Genomic DNA, 22,523 nt, shown 5'->3' with positions numbered 1-22,523 from the left:
CTTAAGTGTCTTTCAGCCATTTTAGATTCCTCTGTTGAGCGTTTGCTGTTTATGTGGGTACTCCATTTTTTTAATTGGATTATGTGTTCTTTTGGTCACCAATTTCTTGAGTTTTAGAGATCAGACATCTGTCTGATGTAGGGTTAGTGAAGATCTTTTCCCATTCTTGTAGACTGTCGCTTTGTCTAAATAGAGAACTCTCAACAGAAGAAACTAAAATGGCTGAAAGACACTTAAGGAAACGTTCAACATACTTAGTCATCAGAGAAATGCAAATCAAAACACTCTGAGATTCCATCTTATACCTGTAAGAATGGCCAAGATCAAAAACACTGATGATAACTTATGCTGGAGAGGTTGTGGGGAAAAGGGAACACTTCTGCATTGCTGATGTGTAGAAACAACCTTCCTCAAGACCCAGTAATACCACTTTTGGATGCTCAATTGTGCCACAAGGACATGCGCCCAACTATTTTCATAGCAACATTATTTGTCATAACCAGAACCTGGAAACAACCTAAATGGCCCTCGATCGAAGAATAGATAAGGAAAATGTGATACATTTACACAATGGAGTATTACACAGCAGAAAAAAATGACATCTTGAATTTTGCAGGAAAATGGATGGAGCTAGAAAACATTATTTTGAGTGAGGTAACCCAGACACAGAAAGAAGGGGAGAGACAAGAAGGGGAGCAATGAAAAATGTAGAGCTCAATAAAAATCAATTTAAAAAATAACAACGCAAAACAAAAAAGATTAAGAAGCTCTCTCCCTCTCAGTAATTTATTTCAGGAAATATATGAAAAACATTCAAGCGCATGTTTGTCCAGAAACATGTTTCTGGACATTTCTAGCATCTGAGACTGTTTTGTCTTTGGACTTGAAAAATAACTTTCACCTCTCAACTGAAGACTTTCATTGTTCTAGCACAGACTACTAAATCTGTGCCTTGCTCTCATCTTTGCTCCCTCCACAACAATGACTTTTTTTATTTTTTTAGACAAGGCCTCTCTGTGTAGTTCTGGCTGTCCTGAAATTTGATATTTGGATCAAATTTTGCCTTAACTCCCCAGAGACTTGCCTGCCTCTGTCTTTCAAGTGCTTGGATTAAAGGCGTGCACCATTATGTCCAGTCTTGCAACGAAATTTTATACTTTTATTTAAAACTATTTTTCAAGTCACTTATCCATGACCCACAAATCTCCCCTACAGTTAAACTACATTTTCTTCTTCATCTTGTCCTACATATGGTGAGCTTTTTTTTGATTTGTATGCTCAACTAAGTGTTTCTGCTCCTGAGTGCACACTTCCTGCCTCACGGGGCTTTGATTACTGCTTCTGTTCCCAAGGTTTTTGTCTTTTCACCAAGAATGTGTTTTATTCTCCGATCAATGTCTCCCCAGCATCTGACATCTTCTTGCTTTTTGCTTTCCTCCTTAGCTACATCCTTGTGTATTTTAGAGAAATATTAATTAGGTCGTTTCTTTGTAGCAGAAATTGAACTAAGCCTTGGATATTCAAGCAAGTTCTTTATCATGGAGAGCCATCTCCAGCCCCTTATCCAGTCTTTCAAACCTAAAGTATAAAAAAACGTTCTGCCTTTGAGCAGAGGATTATCTATTATAATATATTTAAGTCCTGGCTTATTTATGTTCGGATTAGGACTTATCAAAATAATATTAAAACCTTGGCATTCTAAGCCTGTGAGCTGAAGCAAAATCAAATGACAGATATGAAACTCACCCTTGTGGTTTTAAAGGGGAAAAACAAAGCCCTGAGCAAAAGTGGCAGCGTGTGAAAAGTTGTTGAGGTTGCCACTGTGGGAAAGAACCCAGTTGTGGGTTACTTTGATGTTTTCATGAGAAACGAAAATCTACAGCAAGCTAAAAGCAGAGGATTTTCATTTTTGAACTTTCTCCCATTAATTTTCTTCTGAATGCAGGATGGGAAACTGTGATCTAAGTGTTGAATAAAGACGCATCGGAGGTTAAGGGGTACATGCTCAACACCGCACCAGGAGGCTCCATCACGCATCTGAGGCTAGCCTGGGCTACACAGTAAGACTGCCACCTCAGGAACAAAGAATAAACAAACCAAAGAAAGGAAGGGTAGAAGGGAGGGAGGAGAGAGGGAAGGAGTACAGAAAGAGGGAAAGGGTGTGGGAAAGCAGAGAGCCACATTCATAGCGAGAAACCTTCCTAAGTAAATCTTTGCCTTCAGCCATCTCAAATGCCATGCTCTTACTTACATAAGTACTTTATGTTCATTATAATGGCTTCCCAAATAGAATTCCATTAAAGTTTCTACTTGCTATCCAGGATCCTGGGCATTAACACCTTAAAATAAGACATTATGATATTTTAATAATGCATCTAACTCTAAGTTGCCTTCTTTTCCTGACTTCTGAGATCTCCCCATCTCGCCTCGCCCTTGCAGCTGCATAGGTGTGTTTCAATTGAAGAATGGTCCTACATCGAAATCTCTGCATTTCTAATATTCCCATTCTAACTGCAGGATTTAGGAGGGGATATGTGCACTATTCTAACAACAAAAGTTAATTGTATTGCTAATTTAATAGAGTTTGGTTCTATGGTAAATTAATTATCTTCTGGAAGATTTTTAAATGCTCCAATGGATTGTATAAAAACTTGTTTAGGCAGGGTTGCACATACTTTTAATTCAATCATGGCAAAGGCAGTGGCAGAAGGGCAGAGGGGCAGAGAAGCATGGGGCAAAGGGGCAGAGGGGTAGAGAAGCAGGGGGCAGAGGGACAGGGGGGCAGGAGGGCAGAGGCAACGGTAGGAAGATCTCTGTAAGTTTAAGGTCAGTCAGCCTGGACAACACAGTGAAACTCGGTCTTTAAACATATTTTTCTCAAAACTCAGTGATAGCTACTGTTTAAAGTGTAGTATGTCACAGAACCACTAAGTAGATTCTTTTAAAAATACTTGTTTATTTCATATATATATGTGTGTGTGTATGTGTGTTTTGCCTGCATACATGTCTGTGCACCACATGCATGCATGCACTGACTAAAAGAGGGCATTGGATCCTCTGAAAATGGAGTTATAGTCAGTTGTCAGCTGCCATAGAGGTCCCGGGAAGTGGACCTTGGTTTCCTGTTAAAAACAATGAGTGTTCTTAAGCTCAGAGACATCTCTCCATGCCCCCTACACAACTTAAGCAATATAAGTAGAAGGTTTTTTTTAAAAAAAGGAAGTTCTATATATTAGTAACTATACGTGCAAGCACAGAAATGCTGAATTCACTTGTTATAGAAGGATTCTGATAATATTTACTGCCTCTAAATGTTGTGCTAGAGACTGGACCATGAATTATCTGATGCAATCTGTCTTGATGTGACTACTTCCTTTCCTACTCTTTTCTCAAAAACAAAACAGAACATTTACAGAATCAGGGCCATGCTGTTGCAATGAGGCAATTCTAGTGACTCAATCTCTCCAGAACATTCTCCATCGGCATCTTCTCGTGGTGTCACGAGACAGCAGTGACTGATTGCCAAAGCTGCAGTGAGTCACAGATAAATCTATCTGAAAAAGCAAAAAGCATTATTTTGTCAAAGTATCCTTCTGCAATACATAATGTTCAATAAATAAAGAAGGGACATTTCCTGCAGGGTATAGTGGCACAAGGAGGCAGAGGCAGGTGGATCTGTGAGTGAGATGCCAGCCTGGTCTATACAGTGTGTTCCACGGCAGCCAGAGCTACATAGTGAGACCCTTTCTAGAGATAAAAAGAAAAAGAAAACAAACTCCCTTATAATTTCTGTACCAAGATAAGACAACTCTCATTTACACCTTTTCTGTCTTCATTTCTGAGCCCACGCTGTCACTTAGCTGCTTCTTTTGCATCTCTGTTTGTGCCTGGGGTCATTTCTTTTATACACAGACTCACCTCACATCTGTAAGGAGCAATTAACTAGACCGCTTGAGAGAAATGCCTTAGCTCTTCAAAAAACACCTCCAAACAAAAACTCCATCACCTTCCTTCCTCATTGTCGAGTTCCCAAATTTGCCATGTACTGACTTTGCTCTTTTTCTCCCTCAGACACTATACAAATTAGCATATGCTGCTTTGTCTATGAGCAAAATTTCTCCTCAGAATTTCATTTCCCTAAAATCCTGTCTCTGACCACCACAGCCTGCCTTCATCCATTCATATTTGTCCATGTAATAACGGAACTCCTCCTACTCTGAGTTTCACAAATCTAAGACAAGATGCTCGCGTTCTGAAGTCTCCTCACTCTCCTGCCACAGCCAGAGTAGCACCACAGAAAGCAGCAGAGACCTGGAACAGGAATGAATCTTGACTCAAGGTCTGATGCTCCCCCTAGTGGTAAAGACCCACATCCTGCGATGCCACTCTAGAAGGTAACAGATTGGGTGAGACCAATCAAATCTGAACTGGTTTTTGTCCAAGATGGTCAAATGTGGTCAGAGTCAATGAAGCCTGAAATTTAGCGGTCGACCCGGAGGCTCGATCCCTGCACTGGATTTTTCTGATGAAATGCCTCAAATCCAAGTTAGTGGTCATCACTGCTATTTTTAAGAAATGACATAATGACATCTCTTTACTCATTGCTACCAAGGAAAACCACATGGCAATTTCAACCCAGTGACTGTACTGTTACCAATATCCTCCAGAATTCTCAGGAAATGGAAACAAAACCAGAGTACATTCATCTGTGCACTCGTTCTTCCACTGAACGCACATGGAAAGAGCCTCTGTCAGGATAGGGAATAAGCCGAGTCAGTGAAGTGCTTGCCTTGTATCCTGAGCTTGATCTCCAGTACCTATATTAAAGAGTCTGGTAGGACGGCCCATCTTGTAACCTCAGCACTGGGAAGCAGAGGCAAGTAGAACTTTAGGGCCTCCTAGCTAGCCAGGCTAGTGTACTAGATGATTTTCGGGCCATTTAGAGAACCCGTGCAAAATACAAAGCAGATGGTGACTATGGAATGACACTTAAGCCTCCAGATGTAAACACAGGTGTGTCCATCACACACACACGTTCACACACACAACCTGTTGTGGTGGAGACACTACAGGGTCTAAAAAGGCACTGCAGCCTGCAAACGGAGATTGGATAAATGCATAAAAGTGCAGGTGGCAATCTGGCCTGGCCTGGCCTTTCTGGCCTTCCAGAGCCAGGAAGAGAATCCCAGAAGACAAGGTCATTGAACTGATTTTGTGAGATCAAGAAAAATTAGAAAGGTGAAGACAAAGAGTCATTTTCAACTCAACAATAGACTTTCAATAGATTCCACTACATTAGAGAGCCATTTTAGCAAAGCAAGAAGTCACTAAAAACAAGACAAAATGCAACTTTCCTTTATTCACTTCTTTTTAAAAGGGAATACACTGATACTTTAACTTGTAAGGGCAAGCTTATTAGTTACTCAGGCATTTGAAGTGGCTGGTCATGCTGCATCCTTAGTCAGCAAAAAGGGAGCAATGGATACTGTGGTCAGGGAATGGTGCTGCCCACTTTTAAGATGGATTCTCCTGGTGCGGAACAATTGTCTATATGCTGTCAATTATGTTTTAAATAAATGCAGATTGGCCAATAGCCAGGCAGGAAGTATAGGTGGGACAACCAGACAGAAAGTAGAGGCAGGTCAATGAGAACAGGAGAATATTGGGAGGAAGGAAGCCCCCTCTGCAGTCCTGTCCAGACACAGAAGAAGCAAGATGTAACTATGCCACTGAAAAAGGAACTGAGCCATGTGGTTAACACAGATAAGAATAATGGGCTAATGTAAATTATAAGAGTTAATAAGAAGCCTGATCTAATGGGCCAATCAGCTTATAAATAATGTAGACCTCTGTGTAATTTCTTTGGGACTTAACGACTGTGGGAATGGGGCAGGACAGAAACCCTAAGTCAACATTCTCCCACCTCAACTAACTTAATCAAAAGAACCCCCTTGAAGGTATGCCCATAGGCTAAGTAATGCCTCTCTGATGTGCCTAGAACCTGTTAAGATGACCATCACATACACCATTAGGCCCATTGGGAAGTTATGTTAAACACAGACAGAAGACATGCCTTTCTGTAACTGTCCTAATGTGGACCAAGTTCAGGGCCTGCAGAGCAAGTTTGCAAGACCTCATCTCATTGCTTTAACTGCAGGATGCTCTCTGGGTACCACCACTTCATCTTTTCTCTTTCTGTCGAGCAATATTAAACATGTCATGGCCCATACACCAAATTTCTGACTCTTGAAACCATCTCTTCACATCCACTGAAACAGATTCCAGCCATGCATGTGATAGAACAGTAGGTACGAGATGGGTGAGCCTAGTAGAGCTAGATATGCCATCCTTCCCAGTTTATTTTCATCAGTGGCTATTCCAAGAAACTCCATAACATTGTGGATTTATTCTAAAGGGGCGGGCTTTGTGTTTGGTGGTTGTTTTTAGCTGATACATGCTAGTCTCTGCCTCCTGCAAAAATTGTAGTAACTATTATCAATACTTCCATCAACCTATTTATTCCATCTATAGTTTATTTATAGTCCATATATATTCTATTTATGACCACTCAGGAATGAAATGAGCCTTGGAAATGTCTCAGTGGGCAAAGTGAATGCTCACATAAACCTAGGGATCTGAATTTTGATCCCCAGCACTCAGGATATATTGATGATCTCCTATAACCCTCGTGCTACGAGGCAGAGAGGAACTCTTGGAGCTAGTTGGCCAGCCATTCCAGCTGAAACTGAGCACCGTGCTCAGTGAGACCCTGTCTCAACAAATAAGGTTGAGAGCAACAGACACACTTCTAGAGGTCAACCTCTGACCCCTCTTTGCGTGCACAAGCAAGCATATCTACACACACACACACACACACACACACACACACACACACACTCACAGAAAACAACAAGAAAAAAAAGCATATTTCTCCTACAGGGAAAATGTTTATCAGCATACAATATGTGATGGACACACTGCTAATGACCAAAGTGCAGAGCGGAATGGAGCCAACTATTTCATAGCTATCCTTTTATATTATATAACATATAAAAAAAGAGCCAGGGACACAGAGTACTTGCTTTATAAGCTGGTGCTGTTATGATGATGAGGACCCATAATCATAGTTTTCAGCAAATTCTTACAGATTTTGATTTTTGAGGATGGAAGTCTGTTTGTTTGTTTGTTTTTATTTTGAGATGGGGTGGGGCTTATCTACCCAGGCTGACCTGAGCTCCCCAATGTAGAGCATGCTGGCCTCAAATTTGTGATGCCCATACCTAGCTGTAAAATTATTATAATTTATTGTTGCTATTGTTGTTATTGTTCTGAGACAAGGTCTCATATAACCCAGGCTGGCTGTGAATTCCCTTTACCCTGGCCTCTACCTCCTGAGTGCTGGGGTTTTAGTTGTATACCACTGTGCTCAGCCTACGACAGATTTTCAAACAATATATTCCAACACTGTCACGGATACTCACCAATACTGTAGTATCTCTTCAGTTCTGTGCGCCTGATTTCCTTTAACTGATTGTTTTTTCTCTTCTTTTTCTCATCAGTGTTATATTCCCCCTCCACTGCAATGTTGGATTTTTCTTGATCCAAAATGACTGAGTTAGCATCTTCTTTCCCGGAATTACTCTTTGTGGCTGTAGCTGAGATGATCTCTGCATTTTGTTTGGCTTGTTTCTTCTTTTTTAGTCTAGGAATAAAAAAAGGAAAACAGTGACAATGTGATTTGCTTCATGCAATCCAAATTCTATGCTGTGGGAATTGAATATGGGATTATCTGATAAATAAAACACTATGCTCCCCTCCTCATCCACTCTTGCTACACAGCACAAATATTGGCTTCATGCTTATAACCATCCTGCCCCCAGAGTTCTATTTGCTGGTCTTACAAACATGTATCACCAAGTTTAGGTCTTCCTCCATCCCTCTTTTGGCAGAATTGGGGAATAAAGCCAGGTTTTGTACATGCTAAACAATCACTCTACCACTGAGTGTTGTCTTCAGTTCCCTTTTCGCTTAAAAGAAATGGAGGAGGAGGAGGAAGAAGAGGAAGAAAAAGAAGTTGTTTGAAGTCATAAAACTATTGTTTATAACATAAAACACAAAACTTGAATAGTCCCATAAAACTATTCAAGAGCTATTTTTCTTTTCTAACTATTTAAATTTTCTAACATAGAGATCAAGGATCTTTCCTCGGTTTTGCTTCCACAATACTAAATCTGAGAGAAGTATGAGATAAAACTTTCTAGATCTGAGAAAAATGTCATTTTTTCTGTTGGCTACGAAATGATGAGTATTGTTTTTAAGTCAAGATACAGTAACTCAACTATACGGTCCCATTTGGGCATTGTAAAATTTTAAAACGTGTACCTATGAACATAAGAGCAATTATGAAACATGTCTTTGATATTGGCTTACATGCAGAATCAAGGTTTTGCAGACCTCTCTGGTTTGGGTATCTCTTTTCATTTATACACACAACAAGAGTCCTAAAGCTCTACATCTCGAGAGCTAAAATCCCCTAGTAATAGTACAAGATAGCCATTATGAATAATCATTGTGATTGCTAATGTAAGCACTGCCTGATAACTTAGTGAACAAAGTTGATGCTTCCAGCTCTTTACCCACAAGGCCCCGGGAGCTGAAGTTTATCATTGTTCATTGAATCTGGTCCCTGAAAATGTTTTCCGAGAGACGCATGCTGTACAGTGAGCTGATGTTCACCCTGTAGTCAACTAGTCCTTGGGAAACTCTCTGTTCTACAGAACATAAACTCTTTCAGAAAAAGGTCCTTAGCCTTATGTACCTGGGGACTCTATTTCCATATAAATCTATTTGGCACTAGGATCCTTCTGCCTAGGTAGAGAACGCCAGTTTTGCAGGTTGCATTGTTACACAGTTCTCTTGCCTCTGGCTCCACTGCTGCAAACAACACCTACGCAGATCATTGAACATGGAGAAGTTAAGCTGGTATCTACATCGAGCCTTCACCCCTTCGTGCTAGTGCCTTTGGTCCAGATAGGAAGGTACTCTGCAACTACCAAAGAAAAAAGGTAAAACATGAACCCAGCCACAAACCCTTGGATCTACAATGGTGTCCTACCTGCAAAATAGGCAATAGTGGCAAAAAGCTAACAGGAGTAACCAACTGTCTTAGTTAGGGTTTTATTGCTATGAAGAGACACTATGACCATGGCAACTCATAAAGGAAAACATTTAATTAGGGGAGGGGGGCTGGCTTAGAGTTCAGGAGTTTAGTCCATTATTGTCATTGCAGGAAGCATGGCAATGTGCAGGCAGACATGGTGCTGGAAAGTGGCTGGGAGTTCTACATCTGCATCTTCAGGCAGCAGGAAGAGACAGTGAGCCACTAGGCCTGGCTTGAGCTTCTGAAACCTCAAAGGCTGCCTCCACTGACATACTTCTTCCATGGGGCATATTTACTCCATAAGGTCACACCTCCAATAATGCCATTCCCTATGAGCCTATGGGGGCCATTTCCATTCAAAACACCACACCAACCAATGTCTGATTTGACTTCAGGCCTACTCCACAATATGGAACCCATACCAAACTGCTATGAAAGTCCTTCTGTATATGTGTTGCTTTTATTGGTTAATGAATAAATCTGTTTTAGCCAATGGCTTAGCAGAATAGGGCAAGGTAGGAGTTCCATGCAGATAGAGAAAGAGAGCGTACATGGAGCCAGTGAGAAGCCATGCAGCCACCAGCAGGGACAGACACCTCCACTGGAGCCCGCTGAAACTTTGCCAGTAGGCCATGACCTCATGGGTGATGTACAGATTGATGAAGATGAGTTAGTTTAGGATATAAGAGCTAGCTAGTAATATGCTTAAGCTATTGGCCAAACAGTATTGCAAGTAATATAGTTTCTGAGTGATAGGTCTGGGCAGCTGGGAATGAACAAGTGGCCTCCACCTATACCCAACCATGTTTGGATGACCAATAACCTGAAACTATGTAGCCCAGGGATCTAGGATAGAAAGAAAACAGTGTAGCTATAATAAAATGACTCCTAATAACATCCTGCTGTACTATCAGTGCCTTGCTCAGCCACCATCAGAAAAACTTCCTCCTGTAGCAAATGGAAACAAATGGGAGACCCACAGTCATAGATTATGCAGAGAATGAGAGACTTTGGAAAAGTCAGCTCTACATCTCCTGTAGAGCTCCCAGAGCTCAGGGAACCCTGTAGAAGAGGAGGCATAAAGTGCATAAGAACCAAAGGGGATGGAGGACACCATGAAAACAAGGCCTTCTACATCAACAGGATTGATGTACATATGAACTCATAAAGACTGAGACAGCACACACTAGACCTACATGGCTCCTAACAAGATGGGTTCTAGAGCTAAAAGAAGTGGACACATACCTCCATCCCTAACCCCACTATTTCTAATTGATAACTACTTGCAAATGAAAATTTAGTTTCTTCCAAGGGGGTCTCATTGGGGAAACAAACTATTCTTAAGGGTAGGTTGTATGCCCAGCAGTAGATGGCCAACAGAAAATGAACCCAATGGCATCCTTAGAAGTCCTTTTTCTCATAATGTCTTGTCAGATATTCCCCCTTTCTAAATTTATACATATATATGTATATATATATATATACTAAATTTTTAATCTTTTACACTGTAGGTTCTTTGCATATGAATATGACTTCAGGGTTAGTGTTTTTGTCATATTTCTGAGTGTGAAAAACCAGAGGGTATCTGAGTCTATATGTGCTTCTTGCATTTTTTCCTTGTTTGTCCTATTGTTTAGGCTTTTTTTCTGTCATATTATACTATACTATATTATATCGTATTATAATCCCTTAGAAGCCTGTTTCTAATGAGAGACAGAAAGGGGTGAATCCAGACGGGAGGGGAGATGGAAAGGAACCAGGAGGATTAAAGGGAGGAGAAACCATAATCAGGATATATTAAGTGAGAAAAAATTCTGTTTTCCATAAAAGAAAGAAGAAAAATCAGATCTCTTGCCTCTGCTTTCTTGGGTATCTGGACATAGTTGAGCTGTAGACATGAAAGTATGTAGGTAGAAAAATGATATGACCATTAGAAAACAGGAGGAAAAGAGTCCCAAGAGCAAGCAAGAGAGTCAGAGACACACCTGGTCTTATTGTTAGACTTCCTAAAAAAACACCAAACTAAACAACCATAACATAGGTAGAACACCTAATGCAGGCCCCATGCTTGCTGCTTCAATCTCTGTGAGGCCATATGAGCCCTGCTTTGTTGATCAGGGGACATGTTTAAGGACTATTACATTTGGCAGAACAAAGAAGCATGAGCTCAACAATTTAAATAGAATTTAAAATTCTAGTTTTCAATAAAAAAAAAAAAAGAAAGGTGCGTCCTTGGTTTTGACAACTATAGAGTCCACTGCTCAGGAAACTAAAGTACGTATTCTCGAACATTAAATGTGATAACTGTACTTCCTTAGCTACCAGCAGGGTCTTTTAGCAGGATTAGCTGAAATAATATATGTCAACACCTAACAAAAAGAAGCAGAGACAGAACTGCTAAAATATCTTGTTATACTATCTAATGACATCAGAACTAAGCGCTAAGATCTACAACACATGCCACCTTTAAGCATGCCATCCGCTATTGGTCTCTGAGCCACAAAGGGGTCTGGTTCTACGACTTTCATTTTCTCCTTCAAATGGGCTACAGACAGATGGGAAAAAGTGTCGTGAGTTCACATTTCATCTCTTTGTATGCTTGGTTAAGCATGCACGCATGCGCGCACGCACACACACACAATTGCAAATCACTGTTAGTCACAATAAAGGGATTATTTTCAACAAGAACATGATGATTTTCTGTCAGATTTTAAGCCATTTTACTGGGAGAAAAATAGGTGGTTCTTTGTGAAGGTAGGTCTGATAATGCCTCTAATAAAATAAAAATGTTCTGATCAAATTACTGTATGCGGCTTAATGCGCAGTGCCTTGTCTCTAAGGGGAGCGAGCGTCTCTTTACAGGGAGAGATTTCTGTAAAGGCCTGACCACTTTCTCAAAGCACTGGCTATGGATGGCTGGCTGGCCCTGCTCTATGTATAAGCTCATCAAAACTTGCTTGAAATGTACCTTTCACATATTTCAAAACTGACGTTTCTTTTTTTCTAGAAGAAAGCAGGTGCATAAAATTAGCCCCGTATCTTATCTCCTGAGATATGTTATTTCTTCATGTTCTGGATTTTTCCACTTAATGTCCCCATTTCACCCTCTCCTTGTGATAATTAAATCCGCTTTGATCTGGGGCACGTGTCTGGATGAGCAGCAGCAGCAGCAGTGTTTGAGAACATCTCATTAGACACTAATTTTCACTCATGGAAATAACAAAATGGGATATGTTGGCTTACTCATTTTCTCTCCTTGTTTGGCAGATTATTATTGTCAGTGGTATAGCCAAACAGCTGTCATTTCAGAAGGAAAAGATAATAGTCTAGAAAATAGCAATACCAAACTAATTTAGAGTAAAATGTAGTGTTTTAGAATTTCTAAAATCGGTTTTTGTTTTGGTGAGAGTGAACTGTTTTTTTTAGACATTATCATTATAACTGGAACATCCTGGTCTTGCAGCTAAAAATCAGAACAATTTCTGGAGCCCTGATAGGAAGCACTTCCTTCCAAATACAGAAATAGACACTTGCCACCTTTCCCAGGGTTAGGAGCTGGCAGCCAGACACATACGGCAGAGCTAATTGTCTTCAGAGTCTGCTTTCTAGAGCTTTTCAAATTTTCTCCTTTGTTTTTAGAGCATTTCCTTTATTTCACCTAAGGTCTGTGTGTGTGTTAGATATATGTGTCTGTGTGTTTGCACATGTGTGTGTACTGTGTGTGCTTGTGTATGGAGGCCAGAGATCAACATTAAGTATATTCCTTGATAACTGGCTACCTTATTTTTCGAGACAGGGTTTCTCCCTGAGCCTAGAGTTCATCTAAAAAGTCCATTTTGCACTTGATTGCTATAGGTGCAAATGAAGAAAACAAATCTTCATTTGGTTAGCCTATTTTTATTTTCTTTAAAATAAATCCCAAGTGTTATGGTGTTGGTCCCTGGTTCCTTAAGAGACAAGCCACGCCCACGCCCTCCCCCATCCGCTGAGGCAGGCTGATCTTCAGCTTCCGGCCTGAGCTCGCTCTCTTTTCCATCTTCCTCTCAGAGAGGCAGCTTCGCTTCTGCCTCTCTCCCCACTTGTCCGCTTCTCCCCTTCTCTACCTCTTCTCCTCTCTCTCCTCTCTCTCTCTCTCTCTCTCTCTCTCTCTCTCTCTCTCTCTCTCTCTCTCTCTCTCTCTCCCCCTTTCCTCTTCCCCCTTCCCCCTCCATAACTCCCTGAATAAACATTCAACCTCACTCTGCAAGTCATGTCTATCCATGTTTCTGTCTTTCGCCAGCCAGCCATGTGTCTCCCTGCCTGGGACCAGCCACCGCTCTGGGACCTGCAGCCATCTTTGCCTGGGACTGGCTGCTCCCATGGCCCATTATCTACGGCCACATGGCCCGCTACCACCATATGGGACCTACAGCATTTCTGCTGCCTACTGCCACCGGGGATCTTGCAGCATTTTTTAAAAAATTATAAAACCAAGTACAAGAACAACTGTTCTTCATCCTCCCTGAGTCCCACTGCTTGATTTAAACCCTGTCCCTTCTAGTTCCAAAATGTCCTCAGCAAATCTACTTCTCGCTCTGCTTACACTGACCACAGCAGACTCTGCCTGTCTAGCACTCTGTCCAGGACTGTCATTGTTTCATTATGAGAGTGGCCAACATTGTACTACAACATCCACACTGTGGAAAAGTCAGGATAATACTAGAGTTCCGTCTCTGAAGCAGCTCATAGCAAAGCCAGAAAAAAAGGGAGATGACAGCCATAGACTGTCCCCAAGAGCAAAAAAGGTCACGAGCTGAACTTGCTTATTTAGAATCGGTAGCCTTTTTATATTAAAATAAAAGGCCAAGGACATGATACAAACACATCTCATTCTCTCCCTATTACTGTCTTTGCCATAATTAGCAGAACAACCAGGAGATACTGTTAAATAATTTGTGAGTGAAAGCAGCTTCCTTACTATACGTAAATGAGTTTGGGACCCTGGCATTCATCAGTCTAGACTCCAAATAAGTTGATTTTTGACTCTGCAGTCCCTTCCCTGTATGTGGAGTTTCTCTGTGTCTAGAGAGCAGCTCCCAAATAAGCAGTCAGGGACTTATTATTAATTGTAAATGCTCGGTTGACAGGTCAGGCTTGTTACTAGCTAACTAGCAACACAGAGCGCTGCCAAACTAAAGCTTGCACTGGCGTTTGCAGCAAGAGCTTCATGAGGGCAAGGATTTCTTCTGTTAAAGGATGATGCTCAGGGCTGTGGAAAGACACATGGTTAGTACTTTACTACTGCTTTGTGAATGAGCGAGTTCATAAAGAAGCTCATGTTCTCATTGGGCTTCAAGCCAGTCCTCTGCAGGAATGCCCCTTCACACACCATTCCCTGATTAGTAGTGTGCTCTCAAGAATAGATGCTCATCTCCTGGTGCAGACATTTAAGGAGAAAATACACTGGCTATGTCTGACTGAAAATGTATTAAATTGGTGTGGTGGTGACGTAGCTCTGTGGTACAGTGCTTCCTTGGATTCAATTCCCAGCACTGTAAAAAGCATAAATAAAACCATAACCTTCTTTAATTAACATTTGACTCTTCATAATTTTAAATTTGAATTCCATGTAATTCTGAAAATTGTACTATAGAAATAACTACCTAGTACTCCACCATCCCATAAGACAACTCTTCGCCAGCCACCCACAGCTACTGGAATTAATGTTTATTTTGCACGTTAGTAATGTATGGGGAGAGGTAGCGCAGTCATGATGTATTACGAATGTGTGTGCTGAGGCACTTGTGTGGATGTCAGAACCAATTCTGTGGAGCAGGAGCTTTTCTTCTATCTTTATGTGGGATCTGGGGACCAGCCTCATTTGTCGGGTCTTTGGAGCAAGCACTTTTACCAAAAAAGCCACCTCACTTGCTCTGGTTATCAAAATTAATTAAGATCTCTCAAAATTATTTAAATAAAATTAGCAGTCCTACTAGACAGGGCACAGCCAGCCTGACTACATGGCAGTTCTGGCCCTAGCTACTGCAGCCCTATTGGCAGACATTAGGGGAGAAGGAAAGACGGAAACTGTATTCAAAATCCAATGAGTATTTGCCTGGGATGTGTCTACAGGTTCCATGCACACATTATGTGAGAGCCAAAGCTACATTTTAAGTTTTAATTACTGTGTCTAAGAGATCCACCAAACAACAACAACAAAGTCTCTGATCCACAAGCTCCTTGCTTGAGTACAGACAGTTCCTGAAATGCTGGAGGCTGTTGTTCCTGGGAGATAACAAGGCATGCATTTTCATTCCTCTACACAAGTTTGTTTGACACAACTGCCCTGGACGGGCTTCATCACATAGAAGTGGGAGGGCCGTGAACAGGAAATCCATAAGAATGTACTCCTGACCCTGACTGGATGTAGGCGGGAGGTACACAGGCAGGGAGTAATTCAGGATGTATGCTTGCCCTTGATTGGACTTCATGGAAAATGCTGTGAATTATGGGTTATGCCTTCTTAAGCCCCTGCAAAATGTGACTTGGGGCAATTTTCTGGAAACTCAGAGAACCTGGCCAGTGCCCATCTACCTCATTTGTATTTAACTAAGGCTTGCTTCAAATTTGGTTTTAAACTTTGGTAAGGGTTTTACTCTCGATCCATGGGATTAACACATACTCGTGATGAGGTGAATTTACAAAAAGAAAAAAAAAGGCAAGTTATCGAAGACAGAGAGAAAAAAATGAGAAAAATTTTCATCATATTCTTTTTTCTAGTTTTTAAATTTTGTACCATGTATCTAAATTTTTAAATATTTAGTGAAGTCTTGAAGATTCTTTCCTTCAATAAGAATAATTTAGCATATAAATTTTGCCTCAAATTTGAATTTTACTTTTTCAAAAAGATTATCAAGAAAGCATTGGGGCCTGTGTTTAGTGGTGTAAACCTCTAATTCGCAGGATGCAGAGATAGGTGGACCTCTGTGAGTTTGAGGCCAGCCTAGTATAAATGGAGAGTTCCAGAATAGCCATGGCTATGTAGAGAGACCCTCTCCCCAGTCTCTAAAACTAGAAAAGAAAACCATGGGAGCTAGAAAGATGGCTCAGTGGTTAAGGGCACTGGCTGCTCATTCAGAGGACTTAGGTTTCATTCCCAGCACCCACATTACAGCCACAAGTGTCTGTAACTCTGGTTCCAAAGGACACAGCACCCATTCTGCTCTCCTTTGGTACTGCATGCATGCGGCATAGAGACATATGTGTAGGCAAAATACTCATACACGTAAATAAAAAGAAAGAAATCTTCAACAAAGAGAAAGGAAAACCTTGCAAGATCTTTCTTTTAAAAAAAAGTTTAGGGGTTAAGTAACAAAGCTGGCCTCCTTAGGTGTGTTTCACAAAGGCAGTAGGCAGGCAGTTTTATCTGTGCCTCATAGATGAGGAAAGAAAGGCTGTGCTGAGCTGGAGCTTAAGCAAGGTCACAGGACACTGTCCCCAAGGACAGAGTTTGGCTGTGGAGCAGCAGTTCTGAGTCAAGGCTAGCTCCCACTGCCACAGGGCTGGCAGGCTGTTCCTGCTAATTGTGCTTACCCAGCACTGTGTCTCTTCTGATTTTCCTTACAATGCACTGGGCTGGGGGATGCCATGAACTCTTTGGAGAAGGGATAGCCTCAGAGTCTTGGCAAGGTTGATGTCAAGCTTGCTCAGAATTTGATTTGAATTCAGATTTGGGTTCTGGCCTTGGCTTTCTTGGTAATCAGCCCTGTGACTTCCTTTGGAATTGTGGTAAAGTAAATAGAGACGTGGGACTGGGAAGGTTTTTAATATCTTGCCTGGCTTTAATGGTTTTACTTGGTTGAGAAAAATTAGGAAATGTGCTAAAGCTATTTTGATGTACAAAAAAATTTTTTTTAAATCTACCCTACCCAAAAGTCTAAGGCTTCCTCGTGTCTTCCTTACAACTCACAGTTGGTATATTTTCTTTCCACTGTAGACTCCCAAGAGTTGGAAAAGTCCAGAGTTCAATATGCTATACCATCCATTTATAAAGTCTCTCAAAAAAAAAAAAGTAACAAAATAAGGCAACAAAGCCCACCCATGCTCTACAATCTGAGACTAATAGCTACAGAAAGAAAAACATAAACCACCAAAGTTGAACAACCAGGGGACTGTGTTTTTAGGCTTTTTAACACTAAACTTCTCCCTCAAATTGTCTTCTAGGGAAATAAAATCTAACATAAAAGATGCAGTGTAGACAGAACACGAGCTCATGGAAAAAAATGCGACGTCATAGTATTCTAGTGTAGCTTTATTTTGTCAAAATAATGGGAAAACACAACAAAATCTTCCCAGACAAACTACACACAGGAAAAGACATACAGGTAGGTTTGCTGTATTCAGGATTACGGTTGGCCGCTGAGTACAGTAGAATTTCCATAATTATATAATCTGATGCTGAATTCTTTCAGATTGGGTGGGGGAGTATTTCATAATCACAAAAGCAAAAACCAATAGAAACATAGTAAATATCAGCAGCTATGGCAACAATATGCCAAATCTGGTTTATTATTCTTCTGACTTTAACTACCCGCAGCGAATTCATGGCCAGCAGCCCATCTATCTCCCTCAAGAGACTTTGCTCCCTTCTTTGCTTCTATGGCTGCACCCTGTCTGTCACTAGACCTTCTGACCTACAGAATGTAGGTTGTTTTTTGGTTTCCTCTGTTTTTTCTTCCTTTTTTCCTGGTTGTCTAAACCTGACTCTTGCCACATCTAAGCTGGGGACAGGAATGGAATGAGCCTAGCAACTGTTATAAAATCATCTGTGCTTGAATAGTCTTTTGTTCCTTGGGTATGGACGTCTTGGGCAATTACTAAATCTAGACCTTGGGTTCCTTGTCTTTGACATAAATATTAACTTTGGATGTGTTTTTGTGATGGTTAAATGTAGAGAAAAGGGTTGTTAATTCATCACAACCTGTACTTGCTTCTCAGGAGCTGTAAAACGTAAGCTACGTTGATGCTGCTGCTGTTATTCTTACTGGGAGAGTTCTAAGAACACAAGTAAATGGAAGAACATAAAAACAGCCTACATAACACAGAGAAGGCCCTCAGCATATCGCAGACACTAATACACGCTCATGTTCTTTTCTCACTATGTATAAATTCTTAACTTTGTTGTGAATACAGTCACTGGCACAGAATATTCATGATCTCTAGAAAGAACTACTTTTTACATTGTAGTTCATTTTATGGCTTCATAAATAGAGAGGTTTAGTTTCCCTGAATCCAAAATTGTGAGCCAACTAAAATCAAACTTAAAAGTTAGGAGTCAAGGGAAGAGTGGCCTTTTTAAAACCACTTGAGGGGCTGGGGAGTTTAGCAGTTAAAAACATGTACCGCTTATGCAGAACCAAGACCCAAGTTTGACAACTATATTGGGCAGCCCATGACTAACAACTATAACTCCAGCTCCAGGAACTCTTATGCTCTCTTCTGTACTCTGAGGGCATTACACACACACACACACACACACACACACAGAGAGAGAGAGAGAGAGAGAGAGAGAGAGAGAGAGAGAGAGAGAGAAATAAAATATTTAAAAATTATATGAAATTGTTTTGGAATTATGTCCAAATAAAAATAAAAATTATGCCTAATCACTGAGAAAAATCTGTGTAGATATATCCAACTCTAATATCACAAATTTTAGATATGTTTCTTTTCCTTCACTAGGTCTAATCATAAAAATAAGATTCTTCCAAACAGTCTGGACTCCAAAGATCACAAGATTCAGAAAGAGATCCTTTGGTTTCAAGTTCTGTCGTCATATTTCTGTATTAGGTTCACATACACATAAACACCCTGGGCCTCAGTGAAAACCTGCATTTTAATAAAGATCAATAAAGGTGATGCCAAGGCAAGCCACAGAAGCACAATGCCTGTTTTCTAGGATTTTCTTCCATTACTAAGACAATGAAAGACCAGCAAATCTTCGGTGCCTCTGGTAATCAAAACACAAGTGTGAGAGATGGTTCCAAACTCCCCAGTGAGGAGTCTTGGAGTGGGTTCACCTGGGACATTTCTGAGACCCTTTCTGCTACGCCCAGTTCCAGAATTAGAATGAAAAGGCTGCAAAGTGGATGCGTATTGAGTAAAGATTTGCCTCCTATTCAAAAACAACATGGGCTTTCACTGTGTGTGCTGAATGCTCCTCCGAGCAGCGTGACTCCATTTTCTGAAAGTCTAGCACTAAGTCACAGCCTGGAAAAGTTATAGGGGAGCTTTACCATTAGAAGAGTTGTAACGCAAGCATTTCTCAGCAAAGAGTAGGGTTAGGTTCAGATTTAGATAAACCCATCGTAAGTTAAAGATACACTTAATGGCAATACACTCATCACAAAACTGAAAAAAAAAATAATTAAGCCATCATTTCAAATGCTGTATCTCTAAGCTATAAGCTGAAGCTGGGAACCTCATTTGGGGGCTTGCTCTGTGAGAGAGGGAGGTGGAGAAGAAGGTCAGAGAGAATGAATATGAATTGAGTCATTATGCTAAGGATGATTAGCCAATCTGTAAATGTAAATATAGTGATTGCCTATGGATTGCTTATCAGGCAAGAATAAACTGATAAGCCCAGCAAAACAGAAATTAGTAACAGTCCAAAAGAGAAATGTTAAGAATTAGAAGTTGCTTTATAGTGATGGATACTATTATCCATGGGACTTACGTACTTATGGCTCACTGACCAGCATTATTAATTCATTATGACCACTGTGACAAGTTAAAACAAACCTCATGGCTTAAAACCACACAGTAAAGGAGATAGCCTAGCAGATAAAGGTGCTTTCCACCAAACCTAATGGCCCGAGTTCAATCCTGGGACCCACATGAAAGAAGGAGAGAACTGACTCCTGCAAGTTGTCATCTGACCTCCACAGACACACACACACAGACACACAGACACACACACACACACACACACACCACAAATGCAATAACAAAAGAAAGCAAAAACAAAAACAAAAAGGACACATCCTTTCTTACAGTTCTAGAAACCATAAGCCTGAAATCAGTGGTACTTGTTTGAAATCAAGAGGCAGGCATGGTTATCCCTGCTCCCTCCCTCACCATCCCCCAGTCTCTTTGCTTGCTTTTCTCAGCTGGTAGACTGACATTTCTTAGAACATTTTCTGCCTCCTTAAGAGACAGAAAATGAAGACTCTGACTTCCCTGTCCTGCTTCCTTCCTTGGGCAGTCTAGTTTTCCTCGGCCTCCTTATTTGCACATTTGTGACTGCCCATAGGACCCACCCAGATATCCTCCCTATCTAAAGATCCTCAACTTAGTCCTATCTTCAGGATCTCCTTTGCCTAGAAAGGGATCAGTCCTGGTCTGAGAGATTAGGACCTGTATCTCTGAGGGTCAAGATAGGTCACAATACTCCTTAGATTTGCTTTATTTTGTTTTAATTGTTGTTCTTTTTAAGACAATCTCTCTCTCTGTAGCCCAGGCAGGCTTTAAACTCAAGGTTATGTTCCTGCCTCTAGTCTCTTAAGAGATAAAGGTGTGAATCAGCTTGTCAGATTTTCTTAGGATCTGTGGTGTGTTCTTTGTGTTGGCCTGTCTTTTCAGAGCCGAGTACACCAGGCAAATGTACCACCAGCAGGTACCATCTCTAGCCCTAACTTAGCTTTGAGTCCTGATAGTGCACCCCATGACTGCCTTAATTCCATGCTTGAGTCATGGCTATGCCTACAGGGTACACTGTCTAGGCCACATGAAAACGCTCTCTATTGGCAATGACTAGCAGATAGAAATTGCATAAGGAAAGCCACAGTGTTTGTGAGTGGTGACTGCTCAGGCCACAGAGAGAATATTTCAGATGTAAACTTCTGTTTGTGGTACCTCTAAAACTGCCTTTTTGGAAGTGGGGGTACTGAAAGAAAATTTTAATACGAAAAATTTCTAGGGGTTATATCTCACCTTCATACCAAATGCTAGATATTTGATGTTTTGATTATAGCAAAGTCAAGGAAGTCTTTCTCTTTAACAATCAAAAACTCCCATCTTTATTAAATCTGTTCTCTGACAATTCTGTATATGAAAGTAACTTGTTCTGATTACTCTCTCCTCTCACTCATCACCCTTCCACCCTTGCTAACATCTGTCCCCCCAACAAGTCTCTTTCACACATTCATAGCCCTTTCTTCTGTTTTGTGACTCACTGATTTTAACCAGGCCTACGTGACCATGGGTTTGGAACTACCTGTTAAATCCTGTTGGGTTTATCAGTGGGTAGCAACCAAAGACAATGACTGCCCCTCTCCCTGAACCTATCAGTAGCCAATATCCTCATGGAGAAATAGGGCCACCGTGAGCCCCTCCCAGATCCATGATTGACTGTTGATTGGGCCAGTCTCGTACAGTCCAAGTTCAAGTACCCAGAGTTACCGTTGGATCATGTCTGTGATCTAACAGCATTTTACAGATTGCTTCTCAATTGGTCTTATAGCTCCTACATTCTTTCCACTCCCTAATAGAGTTCCTTGGTACAAATGGAAATCATATTTTGATGAGGATATCATGTTTGGAAATTTTTTATTCATAATGATTGATCTACTCTGACTATATTTAATGAATTTATATAGAAAACTACATGAGAATATCGTTTAATGACACAATTATTTTACTCGTCACAAAATTCTTTTGAGAAAACTATTTTCTTGTGTACATTTCTGTAAAAACCAAACAACACATAACTATCTTGGAAAAGCCCAAATAGAAACATGATAATATAAAGGGTTTTATTTCTAGCCTTTAACTCAGTGGTTCTCAACCTGTGGGTCATGACCCTAACAATCCTTCTACAGTGGACACCTCAGGCCATCAGAAAACACAGATATTTACATGGTGATTCATAACAGTAGCAAAATTATACCTATGAAGTAGCAGCAAACATAGACTCCAGAAAGAGTCATCTAGCATTAAGTTTAAAATCTTTAGAAATTAGTTTAGGCAGATGGCCTCACTTTATAGCCAATGTCTTAGATGGCTTTTTCCCCAACTGTTAAGTCTATCAGTCATTCCTTTGGGAAGTACTATTGATCACAAATTGGATTGCCATAAAGAATCTTGTAAAACCTGTTCTCTCTTTTCTTCTTAAAACTCATATAGAACTATAAGGATAATTTATTTGTATATAAGGATGAACACAAAACAGATTTGAAAAGGAATATATGATCCTTGCTTTCATATTTCTGAGGGCCTATCTCCAGGATCAATATCATCCCATCAGATTTTGGTGTTGTTCAGGCCATCTGTGGTCATCCCCCAAGCACACTGAACTTCTCTTCTCTAACCACAAAGAACACCTGTGGAA

The 22,523-nt window shown here is 40.7% G+C and overlaps 1 protein-coding gene across 2 annotated transcripts in view; it reads right to left on the bottom strand.

The window, feature by feature from the left end:
• Positions 1-22,523, bottom strand: part of Ncoa7 (nuclear receptor coactivator 7) — a 140,115-nt gene that overhangs the window by 65,950 nt on the left and 51,642 nt on the right. For both annotated transcript variants that reach the window (XM_050138082.1, XM_050138081.1), the window contains exon 3: positions 7,482-7,702. In XM_050138082.1, the coding sequence (XP_049994039.1) occupies positions 7,482-7,702 (221 nt within the window). The remainder of the gene's footprint in view (positions 1-7,481; positions 7,703-22,523) is intronic.

This window comes from Alexandromys fortis, unplaced genomic scaffold (genome assembly GCF_014885135.2).
Source record: "Alexandromys fortis isolate MF-2015 unplaced genomic scaffold, M_Fortis_MF-2015_v1.1 scaffold_14, whole genome shotgun sequence".
Classification (NCBI taxonomy): Eukaryota; Metazoa; Chordata; class Mammalia; order Rodentia; family Cricetidae; genus Alexandromys; species Alexandromys fortis.
Note: the sequence above shows the minus strand (reverse complement) of the source record. Positions and strands in the feature narration are given on the sequence as shown.